Below are 15604 nucleotides of genomic sequence, written 5' to 3' on the forward strand. Positions count from 1 at the left end.
ACGGACCTTTGTTGACAAAGTAATGTCTCTGCTTTTGAATATGCTGTCTAGGTTGGTCATAACTTTCCTTCCAAGGAGTAATCATCTTTTAATTTCATGGCTGCAGTCACCATCTGCAGTGATTTTGGAGCCCAAAAAAATAAAGTCTGACACTGTTTCCACTGTTTCCTTATCTATTTACCATGAAGTGGTGGGACTGGATGCCATGATCTTTGTTTTCTGAATGTTGAGCTTTAAGCCAACTTTTTCACTCTCCACTTTCACTTTCATCAAGAGGCTTTTTAGTTCCTTTTCACTTTCTGCCATAAGGGTGGTGTCCTCTGCATATATGAGGTTATTGATATTTCTCCCGGCAATCTTGATTCCAGCTTGTGCTTCTTCCAGTCCAACATTTCTCATGATGTACTCTGCATATAAGTTAAATAAGCAGGGTGACAATATACAGCCTTGATGTACTCCTTTTCCTATTTGGAACCAGTCTGTTGTTCCATGTCCAGTTCTAACTGTTGCTTCCTGACCTGCATACAGATTTCTCAAGAGGCAGGTCAGGTGATGGCTGTCTGGGAAGGCCTTACAAATAGTTATGAAAAGAAGAGAAGCGAAAAGCAAAGGAGAAAAGGAAAGATATAAGCATCTGAATGCAGAGTTCCAAAGAATAGCAAGAAGAGATAAGAAAGCCTTCCTCAGCGATCAATGCAAAGAAATAGAGGAAAACAACAGAATGGGAAAGACTAGAGATCTCTTCAAGAAAATAAGAGATACCAAAGGAATATTTCATGCAAAGATGGGCTCGATAAAGGACAGAAATGGTATGGACCTAACAGAAGCAGAAGATATTAAGAAGAGGCGGCAAGAATACACAACACTGTACAAAAAAGATCTTCACGACCCAGATAATCACGATGGTGTGATCACTGACCTAGAGCCAGACATCCTCGAATGTGAAGTCAAGTGGGCCTTAGAAAGCATCACTACGAACAAAGCTAGTGGAGGTGATGGAATTCCAGTTGAGCTATTTCAAATCCTGAAAGATGATGCTGTGAAAGTGCTACACTCAATATGCCAGCAAATTTGGAAAATTCAGCAGTGGCCACAGGACAACTGATCATACCTTGCACCATATTCAAAAGATTAACTCAAAAATGAATAAAAACCAAAATGCAAAAACCTAAAAAGAATTTAAGGGAAAAAAAAACACACCACAATGAGATATCACCTCACACTGTTAAAATGGTTTTATCAAAAAGACATTTGGCAAAGATGTGAAGAAAAAAGAACCAAAGTGCAGTCTTGGTGGGAATGTAAACTGGTGTAGTCATTATGCAAAGTAGAATGAAATTCTTCAAAACAGTAAAAACACAAATACTATATGATTCAGCAGTCCCATTTTTAGGTATACATCGAAAGGAAATGAAAAGAGAATCTTGAAGACATACCTGCACTCCCATGTTCACTGTAGCATTATTTACAAGAGCTAAGATATGGAAACAACCTGTGTGTCCATTAGTGAATGAACAGAGAAGATGTGAGATATTATTCAGCCATAAAAAAGGAAGGAAATCCTGCCATTTGCAACAAGAGGACTAGACCCCGAGGACAATATACTAAGTGAAACAGCCCGACAAATACTTTTTTGGTATCACTTTTATGTAGAAATCTTTCAAAAAGTTAAACTCAGAGAAATAGTAGAATGAATAATAGTTACCACAGATTGGTGGGTGGGGGCAAATATAGAGAGGTTGGTAAAAGGGTGTATTTTCAGCTACAAGAAGTTCTATTATACCTTTAAAAAAAAGATGAATAAGTTCTCGAGACCAAATGTAAAATATGGTGGCAAATGATAACACTATAGTATTACTAAAATTTGCTGAGAGAACTTAAATGTTCTAACTTTAAAGAGAAAGAAAGGTTGAGGATATATTAAGCAATTAGTTGGGATGAGGAGCAGAAGCAAAATCCTAAAACAGCAAAGAAGAATTAATATATGACCTGGTAACCCTACTTCTAGAAATATACTCAAAAGAATTAAAAATAGCTACTCAGCCATACATATCTTCATAGCAGTACTATTCACAACACCCAAAGGTGGAAACAGTCCAAATATCCTTCAGTGGATGAATGGCTAAACAAACTGTGGTATATACATAGAAGAGAATATTATTCTGCCATAAGAAGGCTTGTGACACAAGTCATAACACAGATAAATCTTGAAAAAAAGCTAAGTTAAAGAAAGCAGACAGGAAGTCACATATTTTATGATTCCATTTATAGGAAATACCCAGAAGAGTTATATCCATAGAGACAAAATGCAAATTGATGGTTGTTGCAGGCTGGTAGGAGGAGACACTGGGAGCAACTACTTAATCCTTTGGGATATAAAAATGTTTTAAAAAGCAGAGGCAGTGGTTGCACTACACTAAATGTCAGTGAATTGTTCACTCTAAAATTGTTACTCTATGTTATGTCAATTTCATCTCAATAAAAATTAAAAAATTTATAATTTAAATGTTTATAGATGCTTTAAAAATGTAGTTAATGAGTACCTTAAGGAAAGAGATCTAAGCCCATACCGTATCTTAGAACTTGTACCCATTCAATATAAGATTATTTTAAATTATTTCTTAAGACTCTTTGGGAGGACTTCCCTGGCAGTCCAGTGGTTAAGACTCTGTGCTTTCAATGCAGGGGGTGGAGTTCAATCCCTGGTCAAGAACTAAAATCCCCATGCCAAAATAGGAAAAAAAAAAAACTCCTGGGGAAGAAAGTTGTAAGTCATAGATCATAAGACAGAGAAAAAAGATGAAAAACAACAACCTCCCAATAGTCATTTCATTTTTGTTTACACTTCAATTCTCTAAACATGTAATTTGATAGTGGGAAATTAGGTATATTACAAGTGAAAGAATTTAATTATGATATTCAAAAGGCAAAAATTTTTTAAATGCTGGCCAAGTTTAAACTTCAGCTTAAAAAACTAAAAAGAGCATAAACATATATATGCTAAAAATGACCTTGCACACTAATAGGGCCATGATTATTTCTTACCTCGCTATCTAAGAAATCGGAAAGTAGTTTCAGAACATTCTTGGCTATAGCTGTCTCTTCTTCGGATTCTTTTGACTCTTGCTCTTCACTGGAGTTTATTTCTGCACCTTCCTTTTGAGTAGCTTTGATTTTTTTAGTTTTAAATGGTTCAAATCCAAATGTCATCAGTTGGTCAAAGATTGCCTTTAAAGCACTTATTTTTATTGTCACATCATCAATTTGCAAAACCTAAATTGAAACAACATCCCCCACCAAAAGTAAATTAGGTACACTTTCATTCTGTTTACACAACATAAAATTAACATATATCTTACTCTAATTTCAACAACAGTGTCAAGTCTACATATAATATTTTTAAAAACTTAATTAAAATTTATTCTAAAGTTATTGTTATTTATACCATGACACTTAAAGAGTTACATTTCTTTCAGAAAAAGTTCATCAGTCAGTAAAAATTTCCTGACTGGAGTCAGAACTATATTATTTGTTCCTTTTATATATAAAAATGTGTATGAGTATATGTTCAATGAGTATATGTTCAACTATGATTTTATTATTTTCAAGATCTAGAAAAACTGTTCTATTATATTGCAATTGTTTAGGGCCATCTATAAAGACAAAAATATTACATCCTAACTAATGAAAAGCATTTACTAGAATATCAGTATTCCTCTAAGCTATCAAGCTTCATTAAAGACAAATTTTTTTCTTATTAGTGCAATAAATTCATATTTCATTAATCATCAATTCAGTTTTCATTGAATTGGACTCCTTTATAAAAGGAAATAAATCACAAAACCCAGCAGTTTGTATGAGTACCCTAAGTTAAGAAAACTGAATTCCTATAAACTAAATTTAAAAAAAGCCATAAAAAAAAGAGTTGAATGTTTCTACTATGAAGAAATTTACTATTAGTATGTTCTCTAATGTACTTAAATTTTGGTCATTGATATGCTTGATTGATTGATAAGCTATACAGCTTAGCCCATAGAATGAAAAAGAAAAAAATCACCAGCAGGTTTGTCAAATGAATGGAGAAAAATGGCTCAAAATTACAAAACTTGATTTCAAGATAAATCTATTACATTTTCTTATGGCAAGACTTGCAAATTTGCCAAATCCAAATGCTTATTTCTAAAAATGTACTGTCATGACCATTCTCTACAAATTTTAAACACACTACTCTCTCAACAGCATCTTGGCTTTCCTTGCCCTTTTCAGTCCTTTACTGGCTAGCAATAGCTCTCAAAATTGGATATTTTTTAAAGAAAGAGTTTAAAATTAAGTAATTTCCCTCTTCTGCCTTTCTAACAAGTGTGGATATATTTCTTAAATCAGTTTCTGCTAGTCAAACTTGATTTAAAAAAAAAAAAAGATTTCTTACTTTACCAAAATACAGCTCTTTTCCCTTAATCTAAAATCTTCCAATGATAGCTCTGAAAATACCTTTATAAACAACTGAATCTGCTGTGGTTAAATTCTTTTGATCGCAAATCCCTTTGAAGATCTAATAAAAGTCCACCCCAGAATAACATTCAAAACATAGGCAAAATTTCATATACAATATATTTTACTGCATTTGTATCTGATATCACTCACATTTTTAATGTACAAAAAATTATACTGTTATTTTTCAGACAAACATTAATAGCCAGTCCCTGAAAAAAGTTCAGAGATCAAAGTTAAAAGTTAAAAAAAAAAGGTCAATTTTAATTCCACGACAAGGCTACTATTAACTATTTTGATTTGATATTAAGGTAAAATTATGAAATGGTCTTGGATAGGGAACATTCATTTATTTTTCACAGGAACTTGATTTTGGCAATTCTTTTCACTACAGAAAATTATACAGGAGTAAACAGCGCTCCTATAGCTCTGTCAAATGGGGGCTAAGTTTAGTATTAAATAACTTCCTAGTGCTCCAGGACACTCTTAAGCATTAAATTCATATTACATTTCTTCTAAAATGACCAAAACACTTATTATTCATGTTGTTGTCACACTGTTAGTCACTCAATTGTGCCCTACTCCTTGTGACCCCATGGACTGTAGCCCCTTAGGGTCCTCTGTCCATGGTATTCTCCAGGCAAGAATACTAGAGCTGGGTTGCCATTTCCTTCTCCATATTATTGATGTTATATCAACAAAAATTAAAAAGATCAAAATTCACATTTCAAATTTAAAAGTCAAGTGCATGACTATACCTTTGGAAAGAGTTCTAGGCTATTTTTTTTTTGCTGCAGTACTAGAAATTTTATATAATTGTCTAACTTTAATCTCCTCTATCAGCATTCCAATTTGAAAACAACTTGTAAATTTTCAGAAGTACTCATAATGGTATATAGGGCATCTTGATGAATGTTTTACCTCATTTTTAGAGTCAGAAAGCATGGTACTTAGTAAGCTAGACATAAATGAACCATTCACTATCAAATAAGATTTTTCTTCCACTTAAAAAAAAAAGTAATGACTAGGGGTCAATCTTGGAGAAGGCAATGGCACCCCACTCCAGTACTCTGGAAAATCCCATGGGCAGAGGAGCCTGGTAGGCTGCAGTCCACGGTGTCATGAAGAATCGGACATGACTGAGCAACTTCACTTTCACTTTTCACTTTCCTGCATTGGAGAAGGAAATGGCAACCCACTCCAGTGTTCTTGCCTGGAAAATCCCAGGGGTCGGGGAGCCTGGTGGGCTGCCGTCTATGGGGTCACACAGAGTCAGACACGACTGAAGCGACTTAGCAGCTTCAATCAACACTTAGCAGGGGTCAATCTACACTTAACTACCCTTCCTTTACAAAGCCAGGAAATTGAAGTTGAGAACTTACTCATTTAATTTCTCAACAAAATCTCTTTGAAAATGTAGGATTTTATTTCCTGGGCATTTATAAAGCCAATAAAATTCACAATAGTAGATGGGACTCCTTTTAGAATTACTAGTAGAATCACTGATGTCAATACCTGCTGATTTAAATAGTAATGGGAGATTTATTTTACATCTTGGAGCAAAACCAGATATATGGCTAAGTGCTATAAATGATTCATCTGGACAAAGTACAAAATCTTTCTCCCAGTTTGAAAAAAACTGTACACCATTTTAAAGATAATACATGACATTCCAAGTTTCCAAAAGAATCTCACATAATAGAAATTTTACTCTGATAACGAGCATGGGATGATAAATATAAACAAAGCAACATTAGGAATTTAATCCTTGCACATTAAATGAACTGATTAGATCCAAAGTATTCCAAAAAAGGAAAATATAACCAAACACTGAAATTCCTGAGAACTATCTTTTAAAAAAAAGTATGGTTTCAAATTTTTTTCCTTTGATACAAGTCACAAACAGTTTGACCATTTCCAGAACACACGACTTACCCACGTCCTCCCTAACTGTATATGCTTTCTTTTTCTTGGCAATATCATATGCAACATTAAAGGAAGTTTCATTTGGGCCTAGCTTTACTTGGAAAATACACTTCCCTCCATCTCCCCACATTGTCACAAAAGGACAGTGTGATTCATGTAGCACTTGGTGTTGTCAAATGTAGTGGAATAAAAAAGCTGCAAGGTATTTTTGTACATATTGCTTGCCAACAGGTAAATGGGAGCACTTTTCGTGTTAACTTGAAAATAACATGTGACAACAAGGATTATCAGTTTTAGGAAGATTATTTTATTTAAGACTCAACCCAATCAATAGTTGAATTTCCCCCAAGATCAAAATTTCCTTGCAGCTTTTTTATCCCACTACATTTGACAAGAGATGGAGGGAAGTATATTTTCCAAGTAAAGCTAGGCCCAAATGTTAAAAACAGATGTCCAAAGGAGCTAAAAAGTCAAATGCATTCCACTGATACACTAGACTTAATCCCCTCTTGTCTACTCAATAGCACTCAAGCAGCTGAGCACCCTCTCTTCCCTATATTTTCACTGTTTTCATTTCACATGGGTCATTCTCATTAGGGTACAAAACAGGCTTTAATTTTCTCCATCTTAAAAAAAATTCAAACCAAAAAAACATTTTTTACCCCATATCCTCTCTTGTTACCCCTCCATTTCTCTGTTACTCCTAACAAAGTAAAATCTTGAAAGAATAGTCTACACTGGCTATCTCCAATCCTTCTGAGAAGGATTGGAGACAAAAACCCTCCACTCAATAATTCTCTCTTTGGATCACTCCAATAGACTTTGACCTTCACATAAACTACTTTCATGAAAGTCACCAAACACTGCCTTACTTGCCAAAAATGCTCAACCATGAAGTCGTACCAACCTGTCACAAGCATTAGACAGTTGGGTCATCTTGGCCTCATTAAAATATCATCTTCACTTGCTTTCTAGGACATCACACTTTTCCCTAACTATCTACTTCACCTTGGTCTTAACTAGCTCCTCATCTCCCTTACCTTAAATGTTGTCTGAGCCCTAGAGAACTATAAAGTTGAAATCTCTTCTCAAACTACATGCATTTGTCAGGTAACATCCAAACTCTAGGCATCAGAGAATAAAGAATAAAGAATAAAGTTATTATAGAATAAAGACTCCCAGATCCATGTGCTCAGTCTGGGCCTGTCTTCTAGCTCCAAACCCACATACAAATGTCTATCCAATATACACCCACTTGTATGTGATGGACAGGAAGGTCTGGAGTGCTGTGATTCATGGGGTCGCAAAGAGTCGGACACAACTGAGCGACTGAACTAAAGCGAACTGTACCTCCAATTTCAAACTTACCATGTCTAAAATTGAACTCCTTATCTCATTTACCTGCCATAAAATCTGTTATTCTGTTTTCCTTATCACAGGAAAGGGTAACTCCATCTCTCCACCTATTCTGGCCAAATTCCTGTTTCCTTCCACTTCTTTTTCTCACATGCCACATCAGATTCATCAGCAAATTCTACAGACATTGTCCTTCAAACTCAAACTACCATCACTTCCCATGACCCCAAAAATCATAACACTGGTCCAGGTCATCAATATCTCTTTCCTAGATTATTACAATACCTTATGAGTACCCCTGCTTCCATACTTGTATCCCTGTAATTACTACTAGGGATCTGCAAACTATGACTCATGGACCAAATCCAGTTTGCTGCCTGTTTTTAAACAGAGTCTAAGTTAAGAATAAAACCGTACATTTTTAAATGGTTAAAAACTAGTATCTCATTATGTGCTAAAATTATATGAAATTTAAATTTTGGATTCTATAAATGTAAGTTTTATTGATCTACAACTACACCTAATAATATATCTCACCTGTGGATGTTTTCAACCACCACAGCAGGGCAAGAGTTCAGACAGACCATACGCCCTGCAAAGTCTACAATATTTACTCTCTAGACCTTTATAGAAAAGGTTTGCCAATCCATGGTCTAACTATCACTACACCCAGTCAGAGCATAAAAATCCTCTACTCAAAATCTTCTAATTCCTTCCCATCTCATTCACTGTGAAGCTACATTTTTACAGACTGCTGCTCCTGCTGCTAAGTCACGTCAGTCGTGTCCGACTCTGTGCGACCCATAGATGGCAGCCCACCAGGCTCCCCCGTCCCTGGGATTCTCCAGGCAAGAACACTGGAGTGGGTTGCCATTTCCCTCTCCAATGCAGGAAAGTGAAAAGTGAAAGGGAAGTCGCTCAGTCGTGTCCGACTCCTAGCGACCCCATGGACTGCAGCCTACCAGGCTCCTCCGTCCATGGGATTTTCCAGGCAAGGGTACTGGAGTGGGGTGCCATTGCTAGACATCCCTAAAGACATGGATGTCAGCTACCTACAAACTCTTTCTTCTACTATTCTTCCCTTTGCTCAGTCTGCCCTAGCCATATGAGGTCCTGGTCCTTGAACATGTAAAGCAAAGTCGTACTGCAGGGCCCCCGCACTGCTCTTCCCTCTCTTTGGAAACTTCTTAACCCAGATCTACACAGTTCATTCTCACTCCTCTCTGGTAATGGCCCAAATTTCGACTTATTAGTGATGTCTTTCTGGATCAAACTACTCCCACTCCCTATTCCCAGTCTTGATTTCCTTCCTCTGCTTTTTTTCCATCTGACATACTATTTACTGTTTATTTTCCACTGTGTATTTCCTCTGAAACTTTTATCTTGTGTTTTTCATTACCTATTTTATTTTTTCCTAAGTTAGAATAATGCAGGGCATATTATATGCACTCAATATAATTTGCTGTATGATTAATTTTAAAATAACCTTAAATAATTGACATTTCATCCTCTACCAAAGATTTTTAATAACAGAAAAATCAAAAGATTAAAAACTGAGTTCCTAAAAGTCATCCATCATCATCAACATCAATAAGCCCTGGAATAGATTAAACTTATAATACTAGCACATTCAGACATATTGAGTATTTATTTCAGTAAGTATAATCAAGATTTTAATCACGTGATAAATCTTACCTGCAAGAGTAATACAAAGTGTTTACTTGCAAAATCCTGATTCTGCAGTCCACAGCATCCCAAACACAGTACAGCCAAATTTCTTACTACAGGATGAACATTTATTATTCCAGGAAGAATCTAAAATGAATTAGAAATTAAAATAATTTTGACTAGAGGAAAAAATTTAAAACAGTATATTAAAAAGGTGGTCAAAATGAAAATTTCTGTAAGACCTCATACATCTACTTTTTCCTCATAGATCTACATTTCCATATATAGTCTATTAACTCAAAAAAGTAAATAGTAAATTGCTAAAACATAAGAATACAGTCAGAGCAAAATATAGTCCTTATATTCCCTCCACCTGACAAAACTGATTCAATGGCTTCCTAGTGCTCAAAGAGACATATTGTGTCTCTTTGTGTAGTCCATATTGTGTAGTCTTTCCCAGTATCATCTCATAACACACTATCCCTTGCTCTTGTTTATTCAATTGATCTGATTTCAATGTCTCCCAATTGGTGCTATCCACTAGGGACATAATGCAAGTTACATATGTCATTTTAAATTTTCTAATAGCCACATTACATTTTATTCCAAAATAAATAAACTATTATCAACACATGTAACCAATATTTTAAAATCAAGATAATATTTTTAGCTGTGGTTTCAAAAATATTTTATAAAAGTGAGATAACTTATGTTGCTTGTACTAAGTCTTTGAAACCCAATGTATTTTTACATTTATAAATATATATATATTTAGAATAGTTTTTAACAGTCACAGGTTTTTAATATCCACATGTTGCTGGTGGCTACAGTATTCACAAGAGTAAATCTACCATTCTTCCCTTCCTTTTTCACATACTTAATGTGCCCACTCAAATATCACCTCAAGGTCACCCTCCATGAACAGATGAAACTCATTATCTTAAGTTAACATATGACCATAAAGCTTTTCTTCATAGCAATTATCAATGGCATAAGCTTTCACTTGTTTATTTGATTCATGTCCCCTCTCACTTGACCAAAAGATCTACCAAGGGCAGTCTACATGTGTTTTGTAAATCATGTATACTCTATCCCCAATACTGAATGTATAGTACATAATACACTATAATAAACAATATTATTTATATTTATTATAAAATTAATATTCACTCACTTTCATTTTTAAAGCACAGTAATTCCATTAAAATATTATTACTCCTATATCTAAATACCTTACTCTTCCAATCTTTAGACAGATTACTTTTATATATTTAAAATCATTATGACCATTCAATTTTGTATTCTTTATTTTCTCAATATTGTATGTGTTTTCCCACACATATATATGTCTTTGTAACTATTGTTTCAATTGTGTAGTTAATTATACCATAATTTATCATTCTCCTGCAACAGAACCAAACATAAAGCACACAGCAGAATTTTAAAATATCACTTTTCACTAGAGACATCTTCTTCCTTAAAATTAAAACTAAATTCTGGAGATTTAATAGATCTAGTTTTAATCAACTCTGGACTGTTGTAAATAATAATCAGATCTCTTTACTATATTGACAAACTCATGACAATCCAAGGAACTAGATTTTAGATCACAATTGTTGGCTGTTTTTCACTAATCCCAAGTGAAAAAACCTTGGGGAAAATCCTGGAAGAGCTTGGATACATTTAAAATTTGCTATGGATAAGCAGCAATATTAAAAAAATACTCTAAAGCTGCATGTCTAATACCATCACCATTAACCACGTGGCTACTGAATATTTGAAATTTGATTTGTCCAGATTGAGATGTGCTTTAAGACTTAGTATGAAGAAAAGAACATAATTTTTATATCGACTAACTGATGAAATTATAATATTTGGGGTATATTGAGTTAAATATATTAAAATTAATTTCACGTTTCTTTTTAATTTTTAAATGCAGCTACTAGAAAATTTAAAGTTAACAGGTGGTTTGCATTATATTTCTATCAGACAATGTTGTTCTAAGGCTTGCAGAATTTATATCCCTCTCCTGAGTAAAATGGAGATTACCTATGAAGGGTTTCTTTAGTAAGAAGTCTCTTAAATATGCAGTAATAAACAAATTCCTTTCACAAGGCTTACAATGTAACTTTCTCAGTCTTTCTACACGGTAAGATTCTGGTACTTTAAATATTACTATTGTATCTCAGTATTCCTTACTATTCAAAAAATGAAGATATTCTGCATCTCTTGCCAGTATAATTTTTTCAAACTTTCTAAAAGAATTATAACTTACATACCAGGTCTTTTACATGCATTATCTTAATTTAATTCTCACAATATGAAGCAGCCACTACATTATTTCTTTCAACATACCAAAGATTCAATGATGCCATCCATGGTTGCACCTATACCTGTTGAAGTGGACATCTGCTTCAATAGTTCATAGCATAAAATAAGACACTTCTGTAGGGTTTCAGCATCATTCTAAAACAAAACACAAGATATTCTGTGTTAGTAAGAATATAGTCTGCCCACCTCTCAAATATTTACTTTCTTAGAGTTTTTTTGTCTAAGACATGTCTCTATACACATTCCCTGAACAACTTTAACCATTCACATGATTTACCATTTATGAGCTAGTTCAACTATTTTCTAAAGTTTCATTTTCATATAGAAAACTGCCATAAGACATTTCCTCTTGTACGTCCAACAGGCTTTTTAAACTCAAAATGGCCAAAAGGGAACTAATTATTACCTACATCCCTCCTCCCGAGCAACATCCATAAACTGCTGCCATCTACCCAGCCATCCAAACCAAAAGACCTAGGATACACTCCTGACTCACTGCTCTCCCTGTTACTAATTTCAAAATATGTTTCAAATCCATGACTTCTTTCCATATCCCCCATCATCATGTTCAGACCACAATCATCTCAATACTACATTACTCTAAGTCTTCAAACTAGTATGTCTGCATGAAATGAATTTCCTGAGTAACAGTGATCTTCGTAAGACATAAATCTCATTTTTAGTTCTACACCATGATCTTTAAAAGGTCAATGTGGTCAAACAGATGCCAAGAGTAAACATCGACATTTTAAGAATCACTGAGCTAAAATGGACAGGAATGGGTGAATTTAATTCAGATGACCATTGTATCCACTACTGTGGACAAGACTCCCTTAGAAGAAACAGAGAAGCCCTCATAGTCAACAAAAGAATCTGAAACGCAGTACTTGGGTGCAATCTCAAAAATGACAGAATGATCTTGGTTTGTTTCCAACGAAAACCATTCAAAATCACAGTAATCCAAGTCTATATGCCCTAACCACTAACTCTGAAGAAGCTGAAGTCGAATGGTTCTATGAAGACCTACAAGACGTTCTAGAACGAACTCAAAAAAAGATGTCCTTTTCTTCATAGGGGATTGGAATGCAAAAGTAGGAAGTCAAGACGTACCTGGAGTAACAGGCAAGTTTGGTCTTTGACTAGAAAATGAAGCAGGGAAACAGCTAAGAGAGTTTTTCCAAGAGAAAGCACTATCATAGCAAACACCCTCTTTCAAAAACACAAGAGACAACTCTACATATAGACATCATCAGATGGTTGATACCAAAATCAGATTGATTAATATTCTTTGCAGCTGAAGATGGAGAAGCTCTACACAGTCAGCAAAAACAAGACCGGGGGAGCTGACTGTAGCTCAGATAATGAGATCCTTATTACAAAATTCAAACTTAAATTAAAGAAAGTAAGGGAAACCACTAGGCCATTCAGGTATGACCTAAATCAAATTTCTTATGATTATACAGTGGAAGTGACAAGTAGATTCAAGGGATTAGATCTGATACAGAGTGTCTACAGAACTATAGGTGGAGGTTTGTAACACTGTACAGAAGGCAGTGACAAAAACCATCCCAAAGAAAAAGAAATGCAACAAGGCAAAACGGTTGTCTGAGGCAGCCTTACAAATAGCTGAGAAAAGAAGAGAGAAGTGAAAGGCAAAGAAAGGGAAAGACATACCCAACTGAATGCAGAGTTCCAAAGAATAGCAAGGAGAAATAAAAGAACCTTGTTCAGAGAACAATGCAAAGGAACAGAACAAAAGGACGGAAAACACTAGCAATCTCTTCAAGAAAACTGGAGATACCCAGGGAACATTTCATGTAAGGATGGGTACAATAAAGGACAGAAATGGCAAAGACATAACAGAAGCAGAAGAGATTAAGAAGAGGTGGCAAGAATAAACAGAACTATACAAAAAAGGTCTTAATGACTGGGATAACCACAATGGTGTGGTCACTCACCTAGAGCCAAACATCCTGGAGTGTGAAGTCAAGTGGGCCTTAGGAAGCATTACTATGAGGAAAGCTAGTGGACGTGATGGAATTTCAGCTGAGCTATTTAAAATCCTAAAAGACGACACACTGTTAAAGTGCTGCACCAATGTCAGCAAATCTGGAAAACTCAGCAGTGGCCACAAAACTAGAAAAGGTCAGTTTTCATTCCAATCCCAAAAAAGGGCATTGCCAAAGAATGCTCAAACTACCACACAATTGTGCTCATTTCATAAGGTAGCAAGGTAATGCTCAAAATCCTTCAAGATAACCTTCAACAGTACATGAACCAAGAACTTCCAGATGTACAAGCTGGATGTAGAAAAGGCAGAAGAATCAGAGATCAAATGGCCAATATCCACTGGATCACAGAAAAAGCAAGAGAATTCCGGAAAAACATCTACTTCTGCTTATTTGACTACGCTAAAGCCTTTGACTGTGTGAAGTATAACAAAGTCTGGAAAATTCTTAGAGATGGGACTACCAGACCACCTTACCTACCTCCTGAGAAACCTGTATGAAGGTCATGAAGCAACAGTTACAACCAGACATGGAACAATGAACTGATTCAAAATTGGGAAAGGAGTACATCAAAGCTGTATATTGTCACCCTGCTTATTTAACTTCTATTGCAGAGTACATATTTTGAAATGCTGGGCCAGATGAAGCAGAAGCTGGAATCAAGACTGCCAGGAGAAATATCAACAACCTCAGATATACACATGATACCACCCTAATGGCAGAAAGCGAAGAGGAACTCAAAAGCCTCTTAATGAAGGTGAAAGAGGAGAATGAAAAAGCTGGCTTAAAACTCAATATTCAAAAAACAAAGATCATGACATCCCATCTCATTGCTTCATGGCAAACAGATGAGGGAAAAATGGAAACAGTGACAGACTTCTATTTTCTTGGACTCCAAAATCACTGCGAATAGTGACTGCAGTCATGAAATTAAATTAAAAGACACTTTCTTTTAATTTCATGAAAAGCTATGACCAACCTAGACAGTGTATTAAAAAGCAAACGTCACTTTGCCAATAAAGGTCCACCTAGTCAGAGCTATGGTTTTTCCAATAGTCATGTATGGATGTGAGAGTTGGAACATAAAGAAGGCAGAGCACTGAAGAATTGATGCTTTCAAACTGTGGTGCTGGAGACTACTCTTGAGAGTCCTTTGGACTGCAAGGAGATCAAACCAGTCAATCATAAAGGAAATCAACCCTGAATATTCTTTGGAAGGACTGATGCTGAAGCTAAAGATCCAATATTTGGCCATCTGATGTGAAAAGCTGACTCACTGGAAAAGACTCATGCTGGGAAAGATTGAAGGCAGGAAGAGAAGGGGATGACAGAGGATGAGATGGTTGGATGGCATCACCAACTCAATGGACTGAGTTTGAGGAAACTCCAGGAGATAGTGAAGGACAGGGAAGCCTGGCATGCCGCATGCAGTCCATGGGGTTGCAAAGAGTTGGATACAATTTAGCAGTTGAACAACAACATGATCTTTGGGTAAGGCACAATTTTTAAAAGATCGCTTATACAAGGCCTTACATGAATTGGCCCTTAATTTTTCCCCCAGGTTTATCTCTTACCTCTTTCCGTCAATTCTATAGTCACATGGACCTTAAGTTTTTTTAACATAACAGGTACTCTTTAACTTCTGGGCCTTCACATATGTCACTCCATCTGCCTATAACATTCCTCTAACTCATTGCAGAGAGATGATAGAGTTCAGTAAAAGCACAACGAAAGCCACATGCCTGGGTCTGAATCCTGCCTCCACCATTTACTATCTATATAACCTCAGGCAAGTTACTTGCCTTCTATAAAATGAGGATAAT

General features: G+C 35.4%; 1 protein-coding gene across 1 annotated transcript in view; it reads right to left on the reverse strand.

The window, feature by feature from the left end:
• NCAPG (non-SMC condensin I complex subunit G) overlaps positions 1-15604 on the reverse strand; it is a 47176-nt gene that overhangs the window by 15303 nt on the left and 16269 nt on the right. Inside the window, exons 12-14 of the mRNA XM_086406365.1 lie at positions 11797-11907; positions 9469-9588; positions 3046-3273 (exon numbers count right to left, since the gene is read on the reverse strand). Of these exons, the coding sequence (XP_086262491.1) occupies positions 3046-3273; positions 9469-9588; positions 11797-11907 (459 nt within the window). The remainder of the gene's footprint in view (positions 1-3045; positions 3274-9468; positions 9589-11796; positions 11908-15604) is intronic.

The sequence above is a fragment of the Bos grunniens genome, chromosome 6, assembly GCF_055505025.1.
Source record: "Bos grunniens cultivar Pamir isolate PY7600 chromosome 6, Bosgru_T2T1.0, whole genome shotgun sequence".
NCBI lineage: Eukaryota > Metazoa > Chordata > Mammalia > Artiodactyla > Bovidae > Bos > Bos grunniens.